The sequence below is a fragment of the Belonocnema kinseyi genome, chromosome 6, assembly GCF_010883055.1.
Source record: "Belonocnema kinseyi isolate 2016_QV_RU_SX_M_011 chromosome 6, B_treatae_v1, whole genome shotgun sequence".
In the NCBI taxonomy this organism is placed as follows: domain Eukaryota; kingdom Metazoa; phylum Arthropoda; class Insecta; order Hymenoptera; family Cynipidae; genus Belonocnema; species Belonocnema kinseyi.
The window spans coordinates 62,863,694-62,874,778 of NC_046662.1; the positions used below are offsets into that span (position 1 = coordinate 62,863,694).

The 11,085-nt window shown below is 22.8% G+C and overlaps 1 protein-coding gene across 1 annotated transcript in view; it reads left to right on the top strand.

Annotated features, from left to right (window-relative positions):
- The window catches only part of LOC117174127 (T-complex protein 1 subunit epsilon), a 51,293-nt gene that overhangs the window by 29,935 nt on the left and 10,273 nt on the right, over nucleotides 1-11,085 (top strand). Inside the window, exon 6 of the mRNA XM_033362911.1 lies at nucleotides 5,141-5,326. Coding sequence (XP_033218802.1) covers nucleotides 5,141-5,326 — 186 coding nt within the window. The remainder of the gene's footprint in view (nucleotides 1-5,140; nucleotides 5,327-11,085) is intronic.

Genomic DNA, 11,085 nt, shown 5'->3' on the forward strand with positions numbered 1-11,085 from the left:
TTAACCATTTTAAAAAAGACATGCTCTTTAGTTGAAGATTGAACTATTTTTGCTAAAAACTCATATTTTTGGTTGAACACAACTTTTTTTGGTTTAAAATAGAAATATTTTTCAGTTAAAATGTGAAGAATAGATTTTTCGTTATGAATACATATTTTTTGTTGAAAATTATAATTAGTTAATCAAAATTGGACAACTTTGTTCAAAATTCTATTTTTTGGTTGATGATTCGACTTTAGTTGAAAATTGAACTGTTTTGTTAAAAATCTGTCCTTTTGAGTTGAAAATTCAACTATTTTTACGAAAAATTCATATTTTTGGTTGAATACAACTGGTTTTGGTTAAAAATTAAAATATTTTTCAGTTGAAATGTGAATTATTACATTTTTCGTTATGAATACATATTTTTTGTTGAAAATTCTAATTAGTTAGTAAAAATTCTATTTTTTGGTTGATGATTCGACATTTGATTTGAAAACCCCTTTTTTTTATTTAACCACTTTAAAAAATATATTATTCTTAGTTGAAAATTCAACTATTTTGTTAAAAGTCCGTCTTTTTGTGTTAAAAATTAAAATATTTTTCAGTTAAAATGTCAATTATTATATTTTTCGTTGAGAATACATATGCTTTGCTGAAAACTCAATTATTTAGTTAAAATTTGACAACTTTGTTCAAAATTTTATTTTTTAGTTGATGATTCGACATTTTATTTTAAAACCCTTTTTTTTAATTTAAACATTTTAAAAAAGACATTCTTTTAGTTGAAAATTCAACTATTTTGTTAAAAGTCCGTCTTTTTAAGTTAAAAATTGAACTATTTTTGCTAAAAATTTATATTTTTGGTTGAATACAACTGTTTTTGGTTTAAAATCAAAATTCTCCATATTTGAAATGTCATCTATTACATTTTTCGTTGAAAACTCATATTTTTTTATTGAAAACTCAATTATTTAATTGCAAATCGGACAACTTTGTTAAAAAATCTATTTTTTGTTTAATTATTCAACATTTTAGTTGAAACCCATTTTTTGTTAAAAATTGAATCATTTTGTCAAAATTTCTTTTTTTTTTTGTTTAATAATTTTTTAACTGAATATTCAACTGTTGCATTTTTAGTTGGCAGTTCAACTGTTTTATTTAAAGACTATGTAGCTTGTTTAAAATTCGACTTTTTTTGGTAGAAAATTAATTTTTTTAAATTGAAATTTGAGCTATTGTTAGAATATTGTTGTTTTTATGTTGAAAATCCTTTTTTTCAATGGATGATTCGACATTTTAGTAGAACTATCGCATTTTTAGAACTATTGCTTAAAAATTTTGATATTATTGTTTAAAATTCGACTTGTTTGTAGACAATTAATCTTTTTATTTGAAAATTTAGCTGTTTTTTTTTAACTGGTTTTTTGTTATAAACATAATAGTTTTTTTTCAACTGAAAAAATAACTTCTATTTTTGGTCCAAAATTGATCATATTTAGTTGAAAAATCGACTGCGTTTATAGAAAATCAATCGTCTTAATTGAAAATTCAACATTTTTTTGAAGAATTAATTTTTTTGAATTTCATCATTTCAGTTAAAAATTTATTTCACCGATTGAAAATTGATCTTTTTTACTTAAAAAGTCATCTTTATGGTTTAACATTAAAAAACTTGGTTGAAAATTAGTTTGATTTTTTAAATTTAAAATTAAACTATTCTAGGTTTGGTTGAAAAATTATTTTCTTTCGTTCGAAATTTATGTATTTTGTAGAGAATTTGTCTCTTTTCGTACAAAATGTATCTATTTGGTTAAACTTGAATTTTCGAAAGTGAAAAATTTGAAAGTGTATCATTCTAGTTTCACAATTAATTCATTGGGTTGAAAATTCACGTATTTCGTTGAGAATTGTTCTTTTTTGTTAGAAAATTTTTCTATTTGGTATTTTTTTTTTTTACTTTATCATTTTACTTCAAAATTAATTTCTTTGGAGAAAAGTTTAACTTTTTTTCAAATTAGTTCGTTTTTTAACGGAAAGTGGAACCATTCCTAATTTATGGCAAATGTATATTTTGAATTTAAAAGGTATCATTTTTACCTCAAAATTCATGTATTTTGTTGAAAATTCAACCATTTGGTTAAAAATTCAAATTTAATATTCTATGTTTGGCTGAAAAATGGTTTGTTTTAGTTCAAAATTTTTGGTTTAGTTTTTTGGTTTATTTTTGATCATTTAAAATTTATTTTGTTGAAAATTCGCTTTTTTTGTTTAAAAAATTAACTTTTTAATTGAAAGTATTTCACTTTTTAAAAAAAACTTTAGCTATTTAGTTAAAAATTCAACTATTTGGTTGTGAATTAATTTTCTTTGTTTGAAGATTCTTCATTTTAATTAAAAATTCATTTATTTTATTTAAAAATAGCTATTTTGTTGAAAATCCGTACGTTTTCTTCAAAATTAATATTATGAACTGAAAATTTAATATTTCTACGTTTGATTACAAATTTATGTTTTTTAGTTCAAAATATACGTATTTTATTAAAAATTCGATTTTTTTGTCTTAAAAAAATTTTTTTTTAATGAAAATATGACTTCCATTTTTTATTGGAACATCAACTATTTAGTTGAAAATTAAACTGTTTGCTTGTGATTTTTTGTTTGTTGAAGATTCATTATTTTATTCAAAAAATTATTTCTTTTATTGAAAATCCATTTTTTTTTTGTTGAAGATTAATTTTTTCGGTTGAAGATTTATCTTTTTTATTTTCATAATTCATGTATTTTGTTGAGATTCCCTATTTTTAATAGTAAGTTAATATTTAGAACGGAAAAAAATTTTTCTTGAAGATTTATAATTTTAGTTGAAAAATTTATTTATTTTTTTGACAATTTGCAAATTAATAAATAATTGGGTTTTTTTAACCTATTTGACAAAATGTGTTTTTTTTCCATTGTATAACAGGAAAATTCAATCTATTGTTTATTTTTAATGACAAAATACTTTTAATTTTGTACCAAATAGTTGAGTTTTATATTAAATTATTGCAATTTCAAGCAAAAAAAACGAGTTTTCTAAAAACCAGTTCAATTTTGTACCAAACTGTTGAATTCTATACCAAATTGTTGAATTTTGTAGCCAAAAATGTAAATACTTTATATTTTTTTCGTTTCTAAATTTTTAACTAAATTGTTAGATTTTTTAATCAAAACAGATAAATTTTTAACAAAAAATAGATTAGTTGCATTTCCGTTGAGAATTCGAGCTAAAAAAAAATGTCTAAAGAAAACAGTTCAGTTTTGTACCAAACTGTTGAATTCTGTACCAAATTGTTGAATTTGCTAGCCAAAAAGACGAATTTTCTTTAAAACTGTTGAATTTTTGACCCGGGAATATGAATTAAAAAAAAAATTTACAGCCAACCAATTTTATATTTAACAAAAAAGCTCATTTTTCCGCTAAAAAATTAATTTTGAAAGAAAGAAAAAAATATTTTTTACTAAAAAAGACGAATTTTCAACAAAAAAAATTGCATTTATAAATTGCATATTTATAAATTGCATTTTTCTTTGAGAAAGATGCAACTATTTTGTTAAAAATGATATTATTTACGTAGAAAGTTCATAAATTTGGTTAAAATATTTTTTAATTATAAGAATTAATCTGTTTTGGTAGAAAATTAGTCTTATTTATTTAGGAATTCAAGAATTTGTTAGAAAGTTGAAGTATTAGGTTAACCAAAAAAATTAGATTTTGATGAAGAAATATATAATAGTTCATAATTAAACCAAAAAGGATTTTAATTACATATTAATAGCAGATTAATTAATTAAAAAACAACAAAAATTTCAATCAAATTTCTGAAGCCTCAATCTAAATAGATTAATTTTCAACCACAGTTGTATTTTCGTTCAAGAAAGATGAAGTTTATAGTTAAAAAGATACGTTTACGAACCAAAAAGACGAATTTTTAAGAAAATAGTTCAAATTTTAATTTAAAAATTCGTCAAAAATTTGTCCAAATGCGGGACATTAAAATATTCAAAAGTTATCGAATAAAATCGCTAATAAAGTTATGAATTTTATTCTTAAACATATAAAAAATGTGCAAAAACATTACTTTTTCTTTTAGTTTAGGAAATTTTAATAATAAAATGCTGTACAAGTTAGGCCGAAAGTTTTAAAATGAAAATCACTATGATGCAAAAATTAAAATACACCTTTAGAATTTATAAAATGCTGAATTTTAAAGTAGAGCAGTTGAATTGTTAAAAAAAGGGTCAATTTGAAGCTAAAATGATAAATCTTTTATTAAAATAGTAGAATTTAAACCAAACTTGGTTGGAAATTTATCCTTTTTTTTTAATTCGTTTTTGTTTCTTTGAAAATAATTTTTTTTCAACTGAAAATTTTACTATTGCATTTTTGTTGTTGAAAATTGATATTTTTAAGTTAAAAATTGAACTAGTTGGTTGAAACGTTGTCTTTTGTATATGAAAATGAAACGATTTCGTTAAAATTAATTTATTTTGTTGAAAAAGCTAATTTTTTTACTAGAAAATTAATCTTCTTCTTTGAAAATTCATCTCTGATTAAAATAAAACTCTGGTTGAAAATTCATCACTTCAGTTAAAAAATCTTTTTTTTGTTCTGTGGAAAATTTACGTTTTTAACTGAAAATTTTACAGTTCAATTTTTGGTTGAAAATTGCTATTTTTTTACTTCAAAATTCAGCGGTTTAGTTGCAAATTGATCTGTTTTCGTTGGAAATTCATCTTTTTGAAAAGATAAATTTAAATATATATAATTCTTAGCTTTTACTAATGATTCGAGTGGCCAACTTTTTCTATATGCTCTATATTTTCTAATTCTGCCCAATGATGACAAAGCGCACTAGAGGAGGGTGAGATTTTTGGAATTTTCAAAATGCCAATTTTATATCAAAATTTATCGCTAAAACGCAAATTGATTTAAGTATCGATTTCGAGAGGTGGAAATTTTCGAAAAGCCAGCGTTTTGAAATCTAAATCCTTGCAGTGGCTCCAATGATCAATGATTATGAGATCTGAGGGCTTTGCTGAAAAAAAAGAAAAAAACAGACATCAAGCTTTCATCAAAATAGTGTCAAGTTGTAAATAAATAAAATAATTTTCCATACAGTTGATTGCTATTGCCACTGGTGGTCGAATCGTTCCACGATTTGAGGAACTGACGCCGGAGAAACTTGGATTTGCTGGAGTTGTGAGAACCTTGTCGTTTGGTACCACAAAGGACAAAATGCTTGTCATTGAAGACTGCAAAAACTCGCGAGCAGTCACGATCTTCATCCGAGGTGGAAACAAAATGGTAGGTTTTAATTGTGATTTTTTGTAAATTAAAAGAAGAAAAAAAAAGCAGGGAGAATTCCAGCGGTGTTTTTCCATACGCCTAACTGGCCAGACACCTTGCAAAAGCAACGTATTATTACTTTTTAATTGTTAAATTCAGTCGCTGATTTAACATTTCGTGATAAAACTACACACAACTAAAAAGTTAAGTTTCTGATTTATAATTTAAGAGTGTTTGCCTAATTGGGATTTCTTTTTTTCTGTACCGGGACTTTGATTTAGTGACTCGTAAATTTGATTATAATTTGTAAAAATATCGAAACTTCAATTATTCTGGATTCAATGCAAAATCCTGTTAAAAAAAAAACTACAATCCAACGACCAAATTTGGACCACAATGAATAAACGAAAACCAAAAATCCTATTGTATTCTGAAAAAAAAAAATATAAAATAAAAATTTCGGACTTTCTTTTTTTTTTAACAGGATTTTGCATCAATTTCATTATTGGACGTTAAATGGGATTTTTAATTTGGATTTTGGTCTAATTTAAATTTCGTAAATTTTTATTCTGGATTTGAAAAGTGGATTGAAAAAAATATATAATTGTTATAGTTCTGGTGTATTCATTGCTTTACTAAAATTTATAATAAGGTCAAAGCTTCCAAGAAGCAGGTATTTAAAAAAAATCATCGGTTCTCAAGTCACTTTTTTTAATGAAAATTTCACATTGGTTACTTTTCTTTCAAGAAATTACCTCATGGGTTAATCACTATTCAATTCAGAATTGTCCTGAAATGTTTTGAAATATTTCAGGGTTTTTTTTTAAAGGTTCCGAGAAATTTTTAATAGATTTCAATAATTTGAATTTTTTAAAGATTATAGCGCATTTTTAAAACTTCTAAAATCTAAGGTATTTTTAAGGGCTTTGAATTGGAAATATTTCGGGGAATTTAAAAAGATTACAAGGAATTTTTGTCACCTTTTGTCACCTTTTTTAAGTTGAAAAAGTACAATTTTATTCAAAATTACAACTTGCACACGAAATACAGTTTTTATTATACTTTCCTAATCGACGAATCTTGAACCAAATGATCGAATTTTCAAACAAAAAAGATTAAATTTCAACCAGGAAGAGTTGCATTTTCAAACATAATCTTAAATTTTTAATTTGAAAATATGAATATTTTACTACAAGCCAGTTTAATTTCGAAGCAAGAAAGACGAATTTTTTACTAAAAAATATGACTTTTCTAACAAATGAGAATTTTTACACACAAAGGATTAATTTTCTATCCAAAAATACAAGTGTTTAATAAATCAGTTGAAATTTTCATAAAAAAGGTGACTTTTTAAGAAAATAGTTGAATTTAGATTAATTATAAAATACCAATATAGTATTTTTTAAATAAAAATAATTAGCTTTTAATCAAAAAGGATCAATTTTTAACCAATGAAGATGACTTTGAAACAAAACAGTTAAATTTTCAACCCAATAGTAGAATTTTTCTCCAAGAGATAAATTTTTAGCCAGAAGGTGATATTTTGTTTAGCAAATAGTTGAATTTTCCACTCAGAAAAAACGATTTTTAAAGAAAAAGAGATTGTTCAATCCAAAAAGTATCAATATTCGACAAAAAAATATGACTTTTTAACAAAATAGTTGATTTCAGATTGATTCTGAAAAAGAAATAAACTTTTTTTTTGTTTTTGATAAAATGAACCATCTTTCAATTGAAATAGCTTTTTTGAACCATGGGGTTAATTTTAAACAAAAAAGGTAACTTTTTAAGAACCTACTTCAATTTTCAATAAAATAAATAAACTTGCAAACATTTTGTATAATTTGAACTAAAGACCAGAAATTTAATAGTAGATTTTTTAATAAAAATTATTAACTTTCAAATATAAAAGGTGAATTTTCAACAATTAAAAACAAGATTTGTCTGCCGAAAGATAAATTTTCAACAAAAACATATGAATTTTCTACAAAAGTATACATTTTCGACCAAAAACTATGTCTTTTTAAAAAAAAATCGTTAAATTTTCACAAAAAGTATGATGTTCAAGTAAAAGAGATTATTTATCAAACAAAAATACAATAATAAACTCATCAAATAAAAAGAATTAATTTTCAATCAAAAAAGCTGAATGTTCAACCAAATAATATTAATTTTTAATTTAAAAAAATTAATTTTTTGCCAAAAAATGTAATTTTTCGTCTAAAAACAATTACTTTTTAACAAAAGACTTTAATTTTCAATAAAATAGTTAACGTTTTAACTAAATAGTAGAATTTGTAACCAAAAAATAGAATTTTGAACCAAAAAAATTATTCATTAAAAATTCCACTCCTTGGTTGAGAGTTGAACGAATTTTTTAAAATTTCATTTTCTTTTCCGTTGAAGATTCATAATTTTAGTTCAAAGTTCGTTTTTTTGGTTAAAAAATTTAATTAAAAATTCTTTTTGTTGTAAACAAGTTTTTTTTGTTTTGTTATTTCATGTTCTTGTTTTTAAATTTAATTTTTTGATAAAGAATTGGGCTGTTTGGTTTGAAAATTCAACAAATTGGTATACAATTAAACTGTTTTGGAGAAACTTCGTTTTTATTTTTATTGAAAATTCATTATCAATGAAAATTTATCTACTCCATTTTTTGTTAAAAATTCAACTTTTTGGTTAAAAAATGAAGGTTTTTTTTTTTTTTTTTTTTTTTTTTTTTTTTGAAAATTCGTCTTTTTTTGTCAAAATCTATTCATGTTGAAAGTATATACTGTTTGGTCACAGCTAACTGTTTTTCATTAAAGTTTTGTTGTAGAAATATCAACTATAACATTTTTTGATAAACATTAACCTTTTTTATTGAATATTCAACAATTTTCTTAACATTATTTTTCATTCTTGAATGAAAATTTTTTCTTGGTAGAAAATTCACTTTTTGGTAGAAATTTCATCTCTTTTTCGTTAAAAATGCATCTGCTTAGTTGAAGGTTTATCCATTTTGGTTGACGGTTAAACTATTTTATTTAAAATTAAAAAATTTGGCACAAAATTCAACATTTTTGTAGAAAATTCGTTTTTATCATTGTTTTAATTGAAAATTAATTTTTCTCAGTAGAAATTCATCTGCTAAATTTTTTGGTTAAAAATTGAACTTTCATAATATATTTACGAGACGTGAGATATTTTGTAGAGTTTCAATGATTTAAAGAGATTTTAAATTATTTTTTTAATTCATCCTGAATTCTTTTTAAACTCTTTGGAATTCTTCTGATTTTTTCAATTCACTTTAATTCTTCTAAAATTACTGAATTTTACTTATCTCAATGAATTTTTTTTTAATCACAACTTTTTTATATCATTTGTATTTTAAAAAAATTAATGAGATTTCGAAGGATTTCAAGGGATTTAAAATATTTTGGATTACTTTAAAAAATTACAAATAAAGTTTTAACTGATTTAAGAATAAGATGGGGGATTTTATAGGACTTTAAAGATTTGAAAATATTTTCAAATATTTTTGGGAGTTTTATTTGGAATTCGACCTGAATTCTTTTTAATTCTTTTGAATCCTTCTAAGTTCACCTAATTTTGACTCAATTCAATGGTTTTAAATGTACTTTTAATATTTACGAACTCATTTCAAAGATTTGAAGTGATTAAAAAATTTTCTTGGATTTCACCCTGAATTCTTTTAAATTGTTTGGAATTTCCTTGGATTTTTTTAATTCACTTTAATTCTTCTAAATTCACTTAATTCCATGTAATTCAATAGATTTTTTAAAAAAAGTTTAAAAACTTTTTAAATTATTTTCAAATCAATTGATTGCTTTTTAAATTCAGTCTCATTTTTTATGAAATTTACCGAATTCTTCTCATTTTCCTTTAATTCTTCTTAATTCACTCAAATTTTACTTAAAGAAATCGTTAGTCACTTTTTTGGTTAAAAGTAGGGTTTTCAAAGAATTGTAGTGATTAAACAATTTTTCTTGGATTTCACCCTGAATTCTTTTAAATTCTTGGGACTTCCCTTGGATTTTTTTTTCATTCACTTTAATTCTTATAAATTCACTTAATTCTACGTAATTCAATATATTTTTGTTTTAATTTTTTATATTTTTTAATAGTTTTCAATTCACTTGATTTATTTTTAAATTCAGCCTCATTAGTCATCTTTTTTGTTAGTATTATTTTACCCTGAATTATTTTAAATTCTTTTTCAAGAACTTTTAATTTGAAATATTTTAGGAAATTTTTGCTTAATTTCATTAATTTCAAGAATTTCAGGAAACATCATAGAATTTCACGGTTCTTAACAATAATATTTTATGGTATTTCAAAGAATTTATTCACGAGAAGTGAAGTATATTGTAGGGTTTCAAAAATTTGATAAAGATTTGAAATTTTTGTTTTGGAATTCACCCTTAATTCTTTTATATTCTTTACAAATCTTTTGATTTTTCCATTCACTTGAAATTTTCTCAACTTACTGAATTTTACCTAATCCAGTGGGTTTTTTTAATTTAATTTTTTTTTAAAATAATTTGTTTTTTAACCATTTTGGAGAGATATCAAAAGATTTTAAGGGATTTGAAATATTTGAGGTTATTTAAAAAAATTATAGATAAATTTTAAACTGATGTCACAAGAAGTGAGAGAATTCGGAGGATTTCAAAAGATTTGGAATTTTTCAAAGATTTTTGCAATTTTTGTTAACTCAGTCTGAATTCTTATAAATTTATCCTGAATTCTTTCCAATTTATTAATTCTTCTGAATTCGCTGAAGTTTTACTGCAATAAATGGATTTTTCTTGTTCAGTTTTACCATTTCTTTCAAATCCTTTTGAATTTTTTTGTAGTTATTAGTCAGTTTTTGGTTACAAATTAGTAGGGTTTTCGAAGATTTTAAGTGAAATGATTTTTTTAATTCACCCTGAAATCTACATTCGTCGGAATTCCAAATTCACTTTAATTCTTCTAAATTTAATCAGATCTACTTAATTCAATGGATTTAAACAAAAAAATTTTTTTTTAATTTGATCTAATTAATCCCGAAGTTTTGTATTCATAAAATTCCTTTGAATTTTTCGAAGCTCATTTTAAAGTTACTGAATTCAATGAAGCTTTTTTATATTCTTAAATTTTTTTAAATTCATTTTTGTTTTTTAATTTACTAAAATTTTTATGAAATTCATCGAATTATTCTTATTTCCCTTAAATTCCTCTTAATTTATTATCATTTTACGGAAAATAATTAAATTGGTTTTTTTTTCTTTTTTTTTTGTAATTTCCCGTTCATTTGAATTTTTCTAAATTTAACTTGATCAAATGTGAATAATAATTGATTTCACAAGACGATTCGGAATCAGTTCAAAATTTAAGAATTTCCAGAATTTAATTTTAAAAATTAATCTGTTTTATTAAAGGCTTTTATTAAATTTATAATATTGTTTTAGGCTAATATTTGAAATTTTTTAATTAAGAAAAATAACAATTGCTTAATATTTAGAAATATTTTATTGATCATGTAAAATTTGTAATTAAAAATCAAATGTTCAAACTAAAAGAGCAAACTAAACTTTGAGCGTTACAATTTTAATTTTTCTATTTGAAACAAATTAATTTACAAGTAAAAGTGGTTGAATGTTGATATACAAATAACAATTGAACACTTATTAATTGAGCCGCCGCATGGAAGAACGGGATATAAAATATTTTTCGAGGAGTGGGAGGGCCCTTGTAGGTTTATGAAGACATTGTTGAATTTATATTTTTTA